The 18,439-nt window shown below is 40.2% G+C and overlaps 1 protein-coding gene across 2 annotated transcripts in view; it reads left to right on the top strand.

The window, feature by feature from the left end:
• The first annotated feature begins 731 nt into the window (after window positions 1-731).
• The window catches only part of LOC111156631 (solute carrier family 24 member 2), a 239,662-nt gene continuing 221,954 nt past the window's right edge, over window positions 732-18,439 (top strand). For both annotated transcript variants that reach the window (XM_022517640.1, XM_022517639.1), the window contains exon 1: window positions 732-1,661. In XM_022517640.1, the coding sequence (XP_022373348.1) occupies window positions 732-1,661 (930 nt within the window). The remainder of the gene's footprint in view (window positions 1,662-18,439) is intronic.

The following is an 18,439-nucleotide window of genomic DNA, read 5'->3' as shown; positions in this document are numbered from 1 at the left end:
TGAGATCTTTATGTGTATAGAAAAAGAGGGCTGACTCCTCCGGCACTCAGTGCTTTCAAATGACAGATTAAATCAGAAAATTGTGCCTTTAACTGGAATTATATAATTGGGTTGAAAGAAAACACAATGAGTAATTATTGGTTGTCAAGTACTTAGGTAGTTCTAAAAGAAGTGGTATCTTTTATCACTGGGCGGTTATTTGTTACATGATTAAAGGTGGGATAAACTGATAGATTTTCATCTACAAGGTTTTCTTTTTTTATATTTAACACACACTTCTACATAGTCTAATGGACATGGGGCTTACCAATATGTTTGAGCATATAAATACATGATTGCTATAAGTGCTTACTAGGTGCCACATCCTATTCTAAATGTTTCCTCTTCAAAGCAGTCCTTGGTGGCAGATGCTGTAATTGTTCTTATTTCTGGGATGGGGAAATGGAGGCACAGTGAAGTGAACTAACTTACCCAAGGTCAAATCCAGGATGGGACTTTATCATACCCGGAAGTTCTTTTTGTAGAAAAGACTTAGATTTTGTCATTTACTTATCCTTGTTTTAATTTTTCTTTAAGCATAAATGTCGAAAATATTTCCTGTGAAGCATAAGAACCCCTGATTGTGGAAGGGTCCCACAAGCACTGTTGACTGTAAAGTGAAGAGAACTATGAGAGAGCCATCTGGTTGAGTCTACCATCGGAAGACCACCACATCCACCAGAAGACCCAGGATGGATCTGCACCAAAGCACTGCCATCCCTTTCCTAGAGAAATGGTGTTTGGAGAAGTCACTCTCTGGCTACAGGAGACATTATAATGTCAGGAAAAAACTGAAGTTAATTCGAATCTTGGGCCTTCTCATGGGCCTAGTCGCCATTAGCACTGTCTCGTTTTCAATCAGTGCCTTTTCTGAGATGGAGACCCAGAGCACAGAAGAGGCCGTGGGGGCAAGTGGCTCTAGCGCCATACACGGTTACCGTCAGAGAACTCTCTTAGATTTAAATGACGAGATCCTGGATTATACTCCACAGCCCCCTCTTTCTCAGGAAGACACATCTGAGAATGCTACAGATCATGCCCAAGGAGACTACCCAAGAGACATCTTTTCCCTCGAGGAGCGAAGAAGAGGCGCCATCATTCTGCATGTCATTGGAATGATCTACATGTTCATAGCCTTAGCCATTGTCTGTGATGAGTTCTTTGTTCCCTCTTTGACTGTCATCACTGAGAAATTGGGCATATCTGATGATGTGGCCGGAGCCACTTTTATGGCTGCGGGGGGCTCTGCCCCTGAACTTTTCACATCTCTCATAGGGGTATTTATTGCTCACAGCAATGTTGGCATAGGCACAATCGTGGGCTCAGCGGTGTTCAATATCCTCTTTGTCATTGGCATGTGTGCTCTGTTTTCTAGAGAAATCTTAAACCTGACATGGTGGCCGCTCTTTCGGGATGTGTCCTTCTACATCGTTGACTTGATCATGCTGATCATATTTTTCCTGGATAATGTTATCATGTGGTGGGAAAGCTTGCTTCTCTTGACAGCTTACTTTGGTTATGTGGTTTTCATGAAATTCAACGTCCAAGTAGAAAGATGGGTGAAGCAAATGATAAACCGCAATAAAGTCGTCAAGGTGACAGCTCCAGAGGCCCAAGCGAAGGTTGGTGGTGGTAATTGTTTATTTAATGTTCTGAATGATTATTTATTTGAGATCTACCACTTTCTTAATGGGATGGGGTTTGGGGCTAACGTGGGTAGCAGATTGCTTTCTGCAGTTCTGTGATAGCCAGACTGACGGGGCAGTTGTAAACATAATTTGGGGATATTCTGGTGGATGTCTCCTGAATTCCCAAGCTCCTGGCTTCCGAGTTAAGCATTGATGAATACTGGTTATGTAAGTATCCCAGAGTGGACTCAACAGTTATTTGCATCTGGAAGTAGGCATAATGATTTCATGAGCAATTTAATTTTCACAGGAGTGTGTGTGTGTGTGTGTGTGTGTGTGTGTGTGTGTGTGTGTAACTCAGCAAGTTGCAGGTATTTTTTTTTTTTAAGTAGGTATGTGACAATGATCAAGAACCTTCTTTTTAAAGACGTTTAAGGAAGAAAGTTTGCTTGTGTCATCAGAGCTGTACCTTTAAGTGAGCATCAGGGCCCAAAAGGACTGGTCATTGGAAATGGTCACAGCCATTTTTCTTAATCCACAAAATGATCTTCAGACCACTTGACCAGGAGCTGATGGAGATCCATGAGAAAGTGTCATTGCCAAGCCCTGCTGTCTGCCTCCATGGCTTGATGGCCCACTTTGCATGCCGTGATAAATATGACCCAAAATAATTTTACAGTAGAATTTGAGGGAGTTTCATGATAAGAGTGGCCATCCTTCCACTTAGATGGTGAGCGCATTGGTATAGGGCTGAGAATGAATTGCTCTGCAAAAAGGTAAACCAATTTTTTAAAATAATGGATAAACAACACCAAAAAATCTTGGGTTAAGTATATAATGAAGTTCTGATTTATATCCTAACATTGGAATGTTGTCTCTGAATGTGATTTTAAACAGAAAACCAAAATACATATGCGGATTTTTCATATGAGCATCTGGGGGAAATCTCATGTATGCAAAAAACAGATGTTGAGTGGAGGGTGAGATATTTTATCAAAAAAAAAAAGATATTAACTTAGCATAATTCCTTTATGTACAGATTGAATGACCACCCATCATTTTTGTAGCAACCATGGCATAGAAGCAAAAAACAAAAACAAACAAAAAAAACCCCCCAAAAACCAAAATGCCAATAATACTATTTATTATGTGTAAAAGAAAAATGTTTTCTACTATATTTTTTCTGACATTTCACTCAGCATATGGTTGTTTGTTAGAAACTGTAGTAAAAAAAAAAAAACACAAAAAGTTATTTAGCAGTAGACATGGCAAGTAAGCTTTCAGATGTTAGAACCGAATATATATCCTTGCGGGCATCATTGGACCCCTCTTCCTGCTCTAATTTTGTAGCCAAAAGGATGATCCCTCAAGCCTGATTGCTAGTTTGAGCAGTTCACATTAATAATCTATGTGTTTATTTCAATTAGAGTACTTAATAATTGCCAAGGGAAGGGCATATTTGTTTAGAGCAAAGGAAACAATTTGTCATCTTATAAATACACATCAAGGGTAAAAAGTCTTTTCGAGGGCTCAGTATATTTTTGTTTTGTTTCACAACAGTGGAACTTCACTAACTTAATCACAGATTCTGCTGCAGGTTATGCTGACATTTGTGATAAAGGAATTTACAGAGCAATCCAAAGGTATATTTAGAATGCAGGGGGATTTTATATTATGATTTGAGGAGGAGCTGGTTCTGCACGTTTGGGAATAACTTTTTAAATACAGTTTACAGGGAATATTTAATCAATTATAAACCATTCCTTAAAGGAGCTCTGGCAGGATCTTTACCTATACAGTAGGTGACTCTCATGTCATTTTTGTAGTTGAAAGTTAGCGGCTTAGGCTGACAATCCTTAGCAGTTGTTATGCAAATCCATAATTCAGTGCTATGCTTAATATTGTACAGTTTTTAAATTTGGAAATTCTGGGTTTACCTAGTTTAAAAAGGGAGTAGATTGGATTCATGTCTATTTCTCCTGTTTTTTATTTTCCCCCCAAACTATGTTGACTGTAGTATTTACCTTATTAGCACTAAGTAGCTTTAATTTATTCCTTTTAATCATTATTATTTCTTTTGGCATTCAATAACTACATTGAACTATAAATTATCATGAGAATAGAATTTTTTTACACACAGCTATGTCTTGTTTGGTGTTCCTCAAAAATGCTAGAATACATTTCTTAGGGGGAACAGTGCATAATGATAGGGGATTTCCTTTAGGAAATTTCACCTTGCCAATTTCATTTTGAAGTGTCATTGGAAAAAAAATTTTTTTGTTTCAGCTGTTAGTCTTTATCATATGCTTGATTTCAGAATCTCATGGAGGTTTTGCTGCCCAAACACTGAACGTAAGCTGTCCCAAAGAGGGATGAGTCTTTGAGTGTGGCCATCTAGTTCTCTAATCTGTAGAGTTGATTTCTGAAGACATACCCCACCATCCTACAGAAGCCAGTGCTTCTGATATCATCAAACCATGCAGCTAAGAGACCCTAATGCAGCCCTCAGTGAAGTCTTCATGGAGAGGAATGAACTGTAGAAGAATTTAGGAAGCAAAATAGCATGTTTTTTTGTGGTTGTCTGTGTACAACTATGGAGCATGGGAGTTTGGGAAACTAGGGGAAACATATTTTAGATGTTCTTACACATATCATCCGTGGTTCTTGCTAAAAAATCATCAGCTCTGCTGCGCTCTTGGCAGTGAACTGTTTTGGAAACTATTTGCTTCAGAGGCAAGTTGAAAATTCTAATTTGGTTCCATTATTGAGGATATATGTCATGGGGCAACTAGGAAACATGGAAAAATGTGAGCTGGCATATTTCTTCATAGTTACAGTAATAGTTTCTCATCTCATTTAATTTTTACACCCTATGTGTGGTTTTTATTTGTTATTACTATTATTTCTTTTAGTGATAAGAATATCCTTTTTGAAAAGTTGTATGGTGTCATGACAGGGTAAATAGATCTGGGACACTGACTCACGGTAAAAAAGGGTTTTGACCTCAGTCTCTAATCAGCCGGGTGATCTCAGAAGTTATATAAACTCTTTGAGCCTCGGTTCCCTAATTTGGACATGAAAGTAATAATGCCAAAAAAAAAAAAAAAAGAAAGAAAGAAAGAAAGAAAGAAAAGAATAGTGCCTACTTCATGGAGCTAGGAAAATTATTAAATGAAGAAATGAATGCTAAGCACCTAACATAGTCCTTGGCAAACATGGTTGTTCAATAAATGTTAGCTCTTTTCCTTTTATAATCTGTTCTTAAATGAAAAGTGAGTCAAAATAAATTATTTTTTAAGATTTATTTATTTAGTTGAGAGAGAGAGAATGTGAATGTGAGTGGGGGGAGGGACAGAGGGGAGGGAAAGAGAATCTCAAGCAGACTCCCCGCTGAGCATGGAGCCTGCTGTGGGGCTCCATCCCACAACACTGAGACCATGACCTAAGCTGAAAACAAGAGTCTGATGCTCAACCGACTGAGCCTCCCAGGCACCATTAAAATACATTATTTTAAATTCAAGAATTTCACATTTTTTAAAAAACTGGAATTCATGCCAGTGAATCACTGAGTTAAGCAGGTCATTGTCTCCCTTTGGGGCAGAGACTGTTTGTCACAGTATGATATTTATAAGCCCTTGTTCACATAGAGTGAATACATGCAGGCCAGGTATTATCATAAACTCTAAGGAAACCTCCAAATGCATTTATTGTCCTGAAATTTTATTGTGTAGACTTTTGCTTGAAATAAGTAAGCCGTGAACTGGGGTTGAGAAATACCGATGCTGAGCAGAGATTTTTAAGTGTATTCTTATTTATATTCTAAAAAAACCTCTCCAAATTGGTCAGGAATAACTGAATCCTGCAGGATGTGAAGCCACAGAATCTCAGGACATTCAGAGCATTTTACGGTGCTTCTGGTCCCTTGATCTGTTACTGTGCTAGGCCGTCATTGGCCTAGAAAGCAGCTGTCCATGGTATTTAACTTCTTCTGAGATTTGGCATTATAATCTGACAGCAAGTCAGCCCAGTTCTGATGAAGAGGACGGTCTAAATAAAGGCGCTTAAAGCTGGATCGTGGAAGGGTAGGCTAGTTAGTAGTTTAGGTGTCCTTTGCTTTATTCAGTTTGTATATTCCTGAAAAGTTGTTTGTAAATAGAGTTTTTGTGGTTCAGATTGTTATTAATGTTCATGAGAAAAACAAAACCAGAACAATACTATAAATATTCCTCACAAAGTGAAGTCATTCTTATAAGGTGCTACACCACAAATAATCTTATCAATCCAAGTGTGTAGGTCCAAGGTTGCTTATGGCACGGAAGATTCTAGATATTCAACCTTTGTTTCCTTTCTTAGTAAATGAATTAGTAAAATTCCTGTACAAACTTCAAGGAAGGTAAGGTAAGATCATCTTTATAATAAACAAATGGATAGTATTACTTAGCAGATTTGGAAACTCTCTGTCCTTGTCACAAGAAAGAAAATTTAGGCATTAAAATTCTTACCTGAGGGTGTCTGGGTCGCTCAGTTACTTAAGCAACTGCCTTGGGCTCAGGTCATGATCCCGGAGTCCTGGGATGGAGTCCCACATCAGGCTTCCAGCTCTGTGGGGAGTCTGCTTCTCCCTCTGACCTTCTCCTCTCTCATGCTCTCTCCCACTGTCTCTCTCTCAAATAAATAAATAAAATCTTTAAAAAAAATCTTAACTGACTAGATGTCTGTGAATGTAGTATATTTATCTAGGAATACAGCATGGCACTCTTTTCCTTGCTTTCTTTCCTTCTACTTACATTAAAAGCAAACGCTTTGGTTACTGCATGTGATTCGGAGAGTGAACAGGCATTTCAACAGACCCAGAAAGCCCAGCAGATTTTAATACACAGAAGTCAGATTACATTTGGCTTTTCATCCTTGCTTCTCTGATTTCTCCAGTAAGAGAAGACCTAAACTTTGTGAATCCTGGCAATCTTGAGAGCAAGGATTTACCACCATTTCCCTTCCTTCCTCCCTTCCTGCTTTGTCCACCCCCCCCCATTCCTCTCTTCCTTTTTCTTTACTTTTCTCTCTGCCTCTCTCTCTTTCTGGCAGAACCAGAACATTTGTGTTTTAACTTTAATAAGGAATGGGATTCCTATGTTGAACACTTCTTTGGTTGTTGGGGAGGCAAGTACATCTTCAGTGTAGATGGTTTCATTTTCTCATTCTTTGATTTTCAAACTTCTTTTGTTTTAAATAACTCCCTAGTAGGGAGAATATAGCTACATTTTGCTTAATTCAGTTTGACAATCATTATCTTTTAACTGGAAAGTTTCATTTATTTACATTGATTGTCATTACTGTTACATTTGGATTCTATTATGCTACTTTTTACTTTCTATTCATTCTGATCCTTCTGTTTCTTTCTAATTTTTTCTTCCCCCTTTTTTTTGGGGGGGGAGAGGAGGGGCATTGAATTATTTTCCTTAAATTTCTTTTTCCCTTTAATAGTATGGGATTTATACACTCTATTTCTATTCTTTTAGTGTTGGCCTATAAATTTTAATATGTATAATTAACATAGTATAGGTTAATTACACTCCTGCCAAATAACCCAAGGACCTTAGGACATTTTAACCCTATCACTTCTCCCCTGTTGTATATGACCCAAAGTCCATGATTTAAGTTCTGTCTTCATGTTTGATAACAGCTTTATTGATGTATAACTTCACTTTTTTAACCCTACAAACTAGACGTTGTCGTCATGCCATTGGTGATTTTAGACTTACCCATTTTTACCAGCTTTCCCCCTCCTCACTCTTTTCTTCTACTGACTTAGATTTTTCGTAAGTTCCTTTAGCAAGAATCTATTCCTAGTAGGTGCTCCTGTTCGTATTTGCTTACAGATGAATTTTGCTTTTAATCCTGAAAGACAGTGTGGGTAGAAAATTACTTTCTCATTTGACTTGGAAAATTATATTCCACTGTCTCTGGCTTCCATTTTTGAGGTTGAAAAAAACAAAAACAAAAACAAAAACGCTGTAAGTGTAAATGTTGGTCCTTTGCAAGAAATCTGTCTTTTCTCTTTGACTATATTTAAGGTTTTTCTCCTTGTTTCTGGTGGTTACTGTTTTCATTATGCCATGTCAGGTATTGTTTTCTCATTTATTTATCCCCAACTTGTGATTCACTAGACTTCCTGATTTTGGAGATTAGTGCATTCTACCAGTTTCCGCTCTATCTCATTCTTCCTATGGTCTTGTAGAATTCCGATTAAACAGATATCCCATCTCAACCCGTCTACCACATCTTGTAACTGCTCCTTTTTTTCTGTCTCTGTCCCTCATTCTGCTCCTTTCTTTATGTCGACCTCCTAGTTTCTAATTTTCTCTTCAATTTTGTCTAATCTGCTCTAGAGCTCATCCATTAAGTTTCTAACATTATTATATTTTTCATTTCTAGAAGTTTTCTTGTGGCTCTTTCTTATCTGTCAGGTTGACTTTCATTGTTTCTTATTCCTTAATCATGTATTGACTTCTTTTATTTCTTTAGAAATGTTAAATTCACTTATATTTCGTAATCAATATTCTTAGTGACAATGTTCTTGCAGATCTAGTGTTTGCTGTTTTGCTGATTCTCGATCATGTAGTGTTGCTTTCTTACATATGTAGTGATTTAAAAAACAAAAAACTGAATTCCTATCCCTTGGAACTTTACCCATGGGAAGTCATTGAGGCCTGGGTTTTAAGTGTGTTCTTCTGAATAGGAATGTATTTGTTCTTCGGCAGGTGACTGATAACACAACCAGCCTGGCATCATTCTAACCTAGATGTTTGACTTTTTCTACCCATGTAGTGTGAACTCAGACTCCAAACCCATGTGAGTGAGCCAGTGATAGAAATTTTTAAAGGATTTGTGCTTACTTGGTGGTGTTGATTCTAAGAAACCCCTGACTCCTCACTAACATAGATAATTTAAAAAACATTATATCCAACATTTTGGGGTATGATCTACTGAGAATTGTTTTTCCAAATATTTGGTCTATTATATTGCCAAAAATATATGTTTCAGACTGTGGGTTTTTTCAGAAGATAATGCATATAACAAGAGATACTGATATGAAATTTTAACTGAGTACTCTCAGACTGTTTCATGCAGCCTAACCACCACAATAAAGCTTCTCATCAACAAAAATCCTACCAATGGTGAATTTGGAGTCAAATCTAACAGGCAATTCTAACCAAGTTATTTGGGACCACTTTAAATTTGCCTTTTAAATAATATGTTTACCAGATACGAAAGTAATATATTCATTTTACAGGATTTTAAAAACACATCAAAATATATTAAAGAGATTTAAAATAACCCATAATCTCTCCACGGTACCATCCAAAAATAATTCTGCATGTTTGCATGTATTCTTCCAGACTTTTCCCACATGCACATACACACACGTATATTCACATATGTATCTAAGTATTTAGATAAATTGGAACATATTAGACTTGAATAACTTTAAATTTGAGTTTTTAACATTTCATTTTTTTAAGATTTCATTTATTAGAGAGAGAGAGAGAGAGAACATGCAAGAGCATGGGGAAGGGCAGAGGGAGAAGCAGACTCCCCACTGACGGGGGAGCCCAAGTCAGGGCTCAATCCCAGGAACTGTGAACTGAGCTGGAGGCAGATGCTTAACTAACTGAACCACCCAAGTCCCCCCATTTAATTTTTTTTTTTGTTTAACTTGACTATTTATGACTATTTCCTCATATCATTAAATGTAATTCCTTGTTTAGTATTATTGTAAAAAAAAATTCCTTTTCAGATTATAAAATATTGCAAATATATCACTACTATAAAAAATGGTACAACAAAGAGCCTTACATACACACACATTCTGATTACAGAAAAACAGGAATTCTGGATCAAAGTTTATGAGCATTTTAAAGGTTCTGCTACATTGCAACATACTTGGTAGTGTTGACTATTATCATTTTTAATGTATTTATGTTTTCACAGTGAAAATAACATTTTGTTTTAATTCGCATTTCTTTGAGAGGTGGCATATGGAAAAATATGTTTATTGAGAATTAATTTTTAATAGGTTGCCAGTTTGCTGTATATCCTTTGTGTCATTTTTAATGTTTTTGTGATGATTCGAAGATCTCTTACAAGTATATGTTGAGAATCACAAACATTCGCTTTCATCCCTCTCCATTATTTCCACACTCATATAAAGCCAGGAGGTTTTTGTGTTTTTTGTTTTAAAGGATGAATTATTTTGAAGGAGGCCTTATGACTCAGGAATTGGGAGACGAGGTTCCCAGGGACTGGCCATATGACCTTCGGGGGAGTCTGTTCCACCTAAGACCCCTGTTTTCTCATCTGGGAAATGGGAAACTTGACCCGGATGACCTAAAACGTTGCTTCCAGCTTGTGTTTCTGTCCTTGGAAGCTCTAGTGTATCCTATGTGGAGTACTAATAACCTAATACATTTACCTAAAGCAGAAGGCCAGACCCTAACCATACCCATGCCACCAAACTCTGTTTCTAAATTCGCTTACCTGTGCTATTTTCACGCAAATGACTTATTGGCTTTGCCAAGCAATAATCTTGCCTTGGGCATATGGTGGGAGGTATTGGTTCCAGACAAGAGAACAAATCGCTTGGGAGAAAGTCATTTAAAATTTACAACAGGATTCTAGACCTACTCAGCATTTGTGGCTGACCTTGGCAGCTCCGTGTGCATCCCTGGGACGCTTGTCTCTCCACAGTTGAGAGAAGAGAGAGGTCTCTTCTGGTCGTGTGCTTCTTACCAGGTCCTTACTCCAGCAACCTTCAAATAAAGATCATCTCCACCTGCATATCAGGAGCCTGAGAGTCAGGAAACATAAGGGATTGCCTGAGGTCCCAATTGAGTGGTATTAACCTGCATTTGAACTTGGGTCTGACTCCTAAATGCCGGCTCTTCTCCTGGTGCTTCTCACTGGATAGCTGGTGATAAAGACAAGCGCAAACCCCCAAATTCGATTCACATTTCGTATTAGGCTCTGTTCAGTTAGTGACTTTCAGATATTTTTTACCATGACCTCCAGTAGAAATCCATTTCCATTCTCACCCATCATGTTGCACAGTGTGTGTGCATGCACACAGACATAGGATCATGCTTACATACACACACAAAAATAATCTAAGTGTGATACACTTTTTATTGCTTAAACTTCCCATGTTCTCAAAAAACCAATTGCAACCCTCTAACTTCTTGACCCACCCATCAGTTGTCACCTGAGTTTTAAAAAATAATGTCATGTTAAGAAATTTCCTTTTTCTCCTCTTCCTCTTCGCAGGGTTGCCCTGAAATTCTGTACTAGTTCACTGCACAAGGTCATCTTTCTGACCAAGGGGATGAATAGGGACAGAAAGTCAGACATCAATCTGCTGGATAAGCTGTGTGCTTTGGTTTGGAACCGTGGCTGCCCAGAGGAAGGGTGCCTTTTCTTCATTCAGCCAAAGTGCGCTTTGGGCTGGTGGTGGCTTTGCTTCATACCCTCAAAAACTTCTCTTTATAATTGACTGTTTAGAGTCTCAGACCGTGGATCTATGGGGACCCTTATGTGTACACAAAGGCATGCTGATGTTCATGATTGGGACCATTTCAGGCATTTAGTCAGATCCACGTGTCATCTCGGCTTCCTCCCCCAGCACACACTGTGTCCACGTTCAGTTAGGTCACTTCCACCCACAGATTTCTACAGCGTCCTAAAATGCCACCATCCGCCTAGCTATGTCTTGCTCTCTGGCTCTGACATAGACTGATTGCAGGCGAAGGAAGGGGCAGATCAAAGCATGATATGCTCCCTGAGCCTCGACTCATCCTTGTTTCCCAGGGAGCTTGTCATCGGGTGGCAAAGAAATGTGCATGAAACTGGTAGATGAAATCAGAGGAAAGCAGAACCTTGGCGAGAATACCAAAGCTGCATTTCAATTAGGTTGGTTTCCTTTTTTTTTTTTTTTTTTCAAAGGCTGGATTTGTAAGCCAAATGATGCAGACGTGGTTCTCATGCTGGTAAAAACTGGTGGGTTTGGAAAGGGTCCGGGCACGAGGCTGTAGTAAAGTCACGCTTCACGCTTACAGCTTTAAAGGATACACTCAGAATCTGCACTGGCAGGAACCAAGCCTGGAGAGTAATGTCCTTTCTATCCCACAGAGTGGTGGTCTAACCCCGGTCCAGGCACTTTGGCCACAAACATCTCTCCTCTTTGACAATAAAAAGGCCAGTATATCTCCTAGGTCCCCACCAGCTCTGATAACTCTGTGCTTCTCCATTACTTTTGGAAAAAGATTTTATTTATCCATTTGAGAGAGAGGGCAAAGGAGTCGATGAGGTGTGGGCAGGGGGAGAGGGAGAAGCAAGCCTAATGTAGGGTCCCCCGGGAGCACAACCTGAGCCCAAGACAGATACTTAACCAACTGAGCCACCCAGGTGTCCCTGTGCTTTTTGACTAATGGGAAAGAAACAAGTATATGCCTGTAATTATGGACTGGCCAATAGAGGAGGTGATCAGGTAATGAAGCCCTGAACTTGCCTCCTTCCACGGGCTTTTCCAATTAAGGAACTCTATCGGAGCAGCTTAGTTCCTTCGGAGGGGTAATGAGGGCTGCCTTACCCATCCGCAGGACCTTCCTGGAAAGGGCCAAGTTTCCGGTGCACTGTAAGTCCCTTTCTCTCTTACTGTTTGATGGATGTTGAACTGAGCAAGCAGGCAACTGGTAGAAACACAGGTTTCACCTTCAGCAGCCCTCTTCCTCCCACTTAAATCTGCTCATCTGTTGCTCTAACCTCTCAAGTCGACTGGCTTGGTTTCGTTTTTCCAGGCCTCCGGATAGCAATTAAATACATGTTAAACCACTTCTATTATTTTAGGTCTGTGGTAGACCCTGAGCATGGGTGTGTTTCAGAAACCTGGGACTTTGTTTTCTGAGACTAAGTACGACAGTGAATGTTTAACATGATGGAATTATTATTTAAGCCTGGGAGAGAGTGTGGCCATCCTAGCTGTACAATCCTGGGCAAGTTACTCAGCCTCTCTGGACTTACCTTGGCTTATCTATAAATTCGGAAAAATAATAGAATTTTCTTCATAGAGAGGCTGTGAGTTTTGATGCAGCTGCGCAGGAAAAGTGCTCAGCAGAGTGGTGTCCCACCTGCCTACCCAAAGATGCCCTACTCCTGACCTCTTTTCCTGTCAGTCCCTTCCATGTGCTACTAGCCCCTGTCCCTAAGTCCAGTGTCTCTACCCCCAACCCGCAGCTCCCCAGGGTGTTTTCCTTATGTCATTTCAGGACCTTGCTGCCATGCCTCCCACGCAGCCATATGAAGGGGCAGTTGCTCCAACTAATCCCCAACTAATAGCTCAATCCTCAGTGTCCGGACTTGAACCTGCTTTCCCTCTGTTGTTGCAGAGGATTAAGAGAGAAGCAGTTTCCCTATCTATGACACTGAACCTCACTCAGCTGTGAAATTCTCCTGTGCCCTCCTGTCACTGCCCTGTAAATGCATTTACTCTTTTCTTATGTGCACCATCAATATGTAATCTTAGCTTGTCATGTCTCCATCCGGTCATGGCTCTTCCTTATGTTGGTTTGTTAGCATCTGTATTTTCTGCCTTGGATTCAGTCACCGCCCTTGACTCAGGGACTAACCAATCCCATTTGCAGTGTTTGTTCCCAGGCTCCTAGGTAAAAGTGCAAAGGGCACCTAATGCCCTTTGAGAGGTTGGTAATGGTGGTGATGAGTGTTTGTGATGAAAAGTCTGGGTCCGGAAAAAAATCATAACATGAGTGGCTTATGTACTAAAATCAAGTGGCAAACAACAATTTTCCAACTTAAGAAATACATCATTAGAAATTCCCCAGTCCCATTGGGGAGGGTATGTGCTATGGTGAGTGATGTGAAGTGTGTAAACCTGACGATTCACAGACCTGTACCCCTGGGGATAAAAATATATTATATGTTTATAAAAAATAAAATTAAAAAAAAAAAAAAAAGAAATTCCCCAGTCCCTTCAGGTTGCAAGTATGGGTATCAGGATGGGTAAGGGCACCCAATTCTAAAAGTCCAATCACTCCAGCTATAGCTTTAAGAATTTTTTTGAGATATAATTTATTACAGAATATTATATTCTATATTCTGTTATTATAAAGAAAAATATTTATTTATTATGTAGAATTATAATCTCCCACAGGATTTACCCTAAGTGTACAATTCAGTGGTTCTTAGTATATTCACAGAATTGTAAAACCAGCACCACTATCTAATTTTAGAACATTTTCATCACCCCAAAAAGGAAACTCTATGCCTATTAGTAGTGGTTCTTCCTTTCCTCTCTCCCACAGGCCCTAGAAGCCACCAGTCTACTTTCTGTTGCTGTAGATTTGTCTGTTCTGGACATTTCATAGAAATGGAATCACATGATACATAGCCTTTTGTGTCTGAGTTCTTTCACTTAGCATAATGTTTTGGAGGTTTATCCATGTTGTAGCCTTTTTATGGCCAAATATTCCCCTACACAGCTGGACCACATTTTGCTTATCCATTCCTCAGTTTATGAACACTGAGATTCTTTCCATGTTGGGGGCCATCATGAATCATGTTGCTTTGAACATTTGTGTACAAGTTTTGTGTGGATGTATGTTTTCAGTTCTCTTTGGTCTAAACTTAGGAGTGAAATCGATGGGTCATATGTTCACTCTATGTTTAACATTTTCAGGAACTGCTAAACTGTTTTCCCAAATGGCCACAGCATTTTGCATGCCTACCAGCAATGTATGTTCCGGTTTCTCTCTGCCAGGATTGGTTACTATGTCTTTTTGATTGTACCCATCCCAGTGGATGTGAAATGGTACCTTATCGTGATTTTGATCTGGATTTCCTTGAAGGATGATGATGTTGAACATCTTTTCATGAGCTTATCGGCCATTTGTATATCTTCTCTGGAGAAATGTCTATTCAAATATTTTGCCCCTTTTAAAATCAGGTTATTTGCCTTATTGTTGAATTTAAGAGTTCTTCGTATATTCTAGATACAAGTCCCTTACCATATATATGATTTGCAAATATTTTCTCCTATTGTGTGGGTTGTTAAGGAATGTGCTCCATAGATGAGGCAGCTCCTAGACTGGGGACCCTAGAGTCTCCAAGTTGTTCTAGGCATACTTCTATCTAGAGTGATTTGGGTCCCTTGGGTCCAACCCTAAAGCTGCCTCTTTCCTTGAGCTGGTCTTGAGAAAAGATCGATCCCCTTGAAGTGAAGGACTGGAAAAGGATTCAGGTTTTTGTGGGGTCCACAGCTTCCTGATTATGGAGATTGTGGGAACGTGTGAATTTACTTGAACTTTGGTCCCTGGGTATTTGTGGTCTGCTGGCGGCATTACCCCTCCTTACCTACTCCTGATTCTTCCCTGTATTATCTGAGAGAGTTTCTTGTCATCAGATCCCCTTCCCTACATCTTACCCAGAAGCCCTTGTCAGGAAAGAAGCTGGGCCCCTGGCCTTCACTTCCAGATGAGAGCCTTGCCCATTCTCCCATCTGGACCTTGGCGCTTAGCTTTCTGTATCTTGGTTGTGGGCCAGTCCTGTCCATTTCCCCCTTTCCCCCCAGTATAAACCTTCCTACTCTAGGCTCTAGGAACATTTGCCTCTATCTTAAACAAAATTTTGTAAGTATATGGTGCAGCATACAGTAAATAATAACAATATGGTCATGATCTACTCCATCATTGTCTACCATAAGCAGTAATTGGATGAACCTGATTAATGAGCTTGCTCTGAAAGTAAAGAGACCTCCAAGCAAGCACGCTTATACCATGCAGTCGTGGTACAAAAATACACAATGGTTTCAAAGCTCCAGCAGTTTCCGAGGGGCTTAGGAACCATCTTCTCTCTTGCTCCTAGCTTTCTTCAGCTGCACAGTGAATGGTGGCACGGCGGAGGGAGTTGTGTGGCCGTAAATAAGAGGCTGGTTTATCTATGTAAGTTCAGAGGGGCCAGGCTGCTCTCCTGATGCTTATTTTGAAAGACCATTACAAATCTGCTGTTCTCGGCTGCCTTTTATTTTAAGTACAATTAAGTGCATAGCTACAGATAGCTCTGACCTTGAAAGCTAAGCGAAGGTGAGATGGGAAGACAGGCTCGGGAAGCATATGTTTTGGCATGTTCGCACTCTACAAGTCATACACACTCACGGAAAATAAATAGAACGGGACAAGATACTGTTGTGCTTTAGGAGGAAGAATTGGAATGCCCTGGGAAGTAGCACCACATGCTTCACTGGTGGATAATCATAAACTGTGCTGAAAATTAATCCAACTCTCTCTCACTTCACTGGGGCTCTGGGAGACAAGCCCCCCAGATGCCCTGTGATGTCCGTGACATTCAGCGCCTCATCGGTATATCTGCTCGGGCCACAGCCGAGCTGTGCTCTCAGCAGCCCCAGCTCAGGATTTCTATTATTTATTTGTAGTCAAACAGAGCCTAGAGTACCATACACCATTTCAGTTCAGTTTCTTGCAAATGTGGATCACTGGAAGACCCTTCTGTCGTTGAATAGCTCTTTTTGAGAATCTTATCAGCATGGGGCCTCGTATTAAGATTCTTAAAGTCCTAGAGTTGGACTATAGAGGTTTAAAGATTTTTTTTTTCCTAGCCATCTTTACAAAAATAATATGCAATATTTTGTGATGTGCTGTGAGCTGCTCTTTGCACTTCTTACCCTTAACCTCACAAGTCCAGGGACAAAAATACTTGTTCAAGAATTTTACTGATTCACTGAATGGCAGTTCTTTTTTTTTTTTTTTTTTTTTTAATGTTATGTTAGTCACCATACAGTACATCATTAGTTTTTGTTGTAGTGCTCCATGATTCATTGTTTGCATGTAACACCCAGTGCTCCATGCAGTCCGTGCCCTCATTAATACCCACCACCGGGTAATCCATCTCCCCACCCCCCTCCCTTCTAAAACCTTCAGTTTGATTCTTCGAGTCCATGAAGAAACAGTTTTGGTTTCTGTGCAAATATTTTAAAATATTTTTGTTTTCTAACTATCCCATTAAATGCTCCAACATTTCATGAGTTACATATGTGTCTATCTGTCCCCAGTTCTTTACATCAAGAAACGGGGGCAGACGGCTTTCCCATTGTCTCATGGGATAGCGCAGTAATTGACAAGGTCATAGGAATGGGTCACCGTCTGAGCCCACAGGCGAGCAGGACTGCAGACACAGAGAGAGAGTGGCAGGCACTACATGAGCCTACTAGGACATAGGACCAGAAGGATTTCAAGCACATTTTCGTGTAAGGTTCACATACATTATCTTTATGGAAAGGACCACTCTAAGGTGAATATCCCAAAAAATTATTCGTGTAGTCATCTTAGGAGAATCATAAACCACTCTCTGGCAGTCTGTATTTGTATATGATTGTAATCTCATAAGCTTCTGTTTTTCTGGAAGTCCTGTGTCCAGAGGATCAGAACAGAACCAAGATCCAGGGCCAAGAGGACTTTGGAGAGCCTAATAGATACCAGAAGTCCAAAGTTCCAAATTTCAGGCTCTTAATCATACAACAGCCCCATAAGCCTCTTTATAAGATTCTGTCGATATGTTTTCCCATAGGCAAAACTCAAATAGTTTAGGTTGCCTGGCTTCCCAGCCCAGAAAGAAATTAGAAGTGACCAACATAGTCTCTCTGGGGCAGGAGATGGGTAGAGCTCTGTATCCATGCACACAGACAGCAGGCCTGCCGCTGGCCTATTCACTATCCTTAAGCAGATTTTAAAAGGCTGGGCGCCTGGGTGGCTCAGTCGTTAAGCAGCTGCCTTCGGTTAAGGTCATGATCCCAGGGTCCTGGGATCGAGCCCCAAATCAGCCTCCCTGCTCAGAGGGAAGCCTGCTTCTCCCTCTCCCATTCCCCCTGCTTGTGTTCCCTATCTCACTCTCTCTCTGTCAAATAAATAAATAAAATCTTTAAAAAAAAAAAAAAGATTTTAAAAGACTCCCTGCTCTGACCAGACCAATTAGGAAGGGCACAGCCCCACTCCTCCCCTAGCTATAGACAGCTCTGTAAGTACGGGATGTGATGAGCAGAAGGCATCTTTATGCAGAGAGAAACGTGCTGTGTCCTGGAGGTGGGCGAATACAGTGCCCACCAGGACTCATGTCTTGGCGTGGAACACAGGCTCTGCTCACCCTTCAGCCATACACCTCAGGCAGTGCACACCTACAAAGTCATACAGATCTGCAGACACACATCACATCAGTAAGAGAGCCAGTGGCTACAAGAATCTGAAGAACCATAAGACCAAACAAAAATACATCTGTCTGTGGTAAGTGTCGGTTCAAAACAGAATACTGCAACTTTTTATGGTACTGGTGGGCATAAAAGTCATATAATAATTACTGTTGATAGTACCCACAGAAACACTGAGAGAGTCTGAATTCTGTTCAGTATAGCTTGTGTGTCTGGCTGTGGTACTACAGAGTGGGAGCTCAGTGACCTACGTGTTCGTGTGAATGGTGCCATGGTCCAGATGGGGGACAGTGGTGGCCTTGCCAGGCTGTTGACAACAGAGGCACTGAGAAGTGACCAAATTCTGGATTTATCTTGAAGGTAGAGCCAGCAGAATTTGCTGGTGGGTCAGAGACAGGGCATGACAGAAAGGAAGGAAGGAAGGAAGGGGAAGAGAGAGAGAGGAAGGAAGAAAGGAAAGGAAGGAAAGAAGGAAGGAAGGAAAGAAAGA

This window comes from Enhydra lutris, unplaced genomic scaffold (genome assembly GCF_002288905.1).
Source record: "Enhydra lutris kenyoni isolate GAN:26980312 unplaced genomic scaffold, ASM228890v2 scaffoldscaffold47, whole genome shotgun sequence".
NCBI lineage: Eukaryota > Metazoa > Chordata > Mammalia > Carnivora > Mustelidae > Enhydra > Enhydra lutris.
The sequence above is the reverse complement of the archived record's forward strand: the minus strand, read 5'-3'. Positions and strand labels throughout refer to the sequence as shown.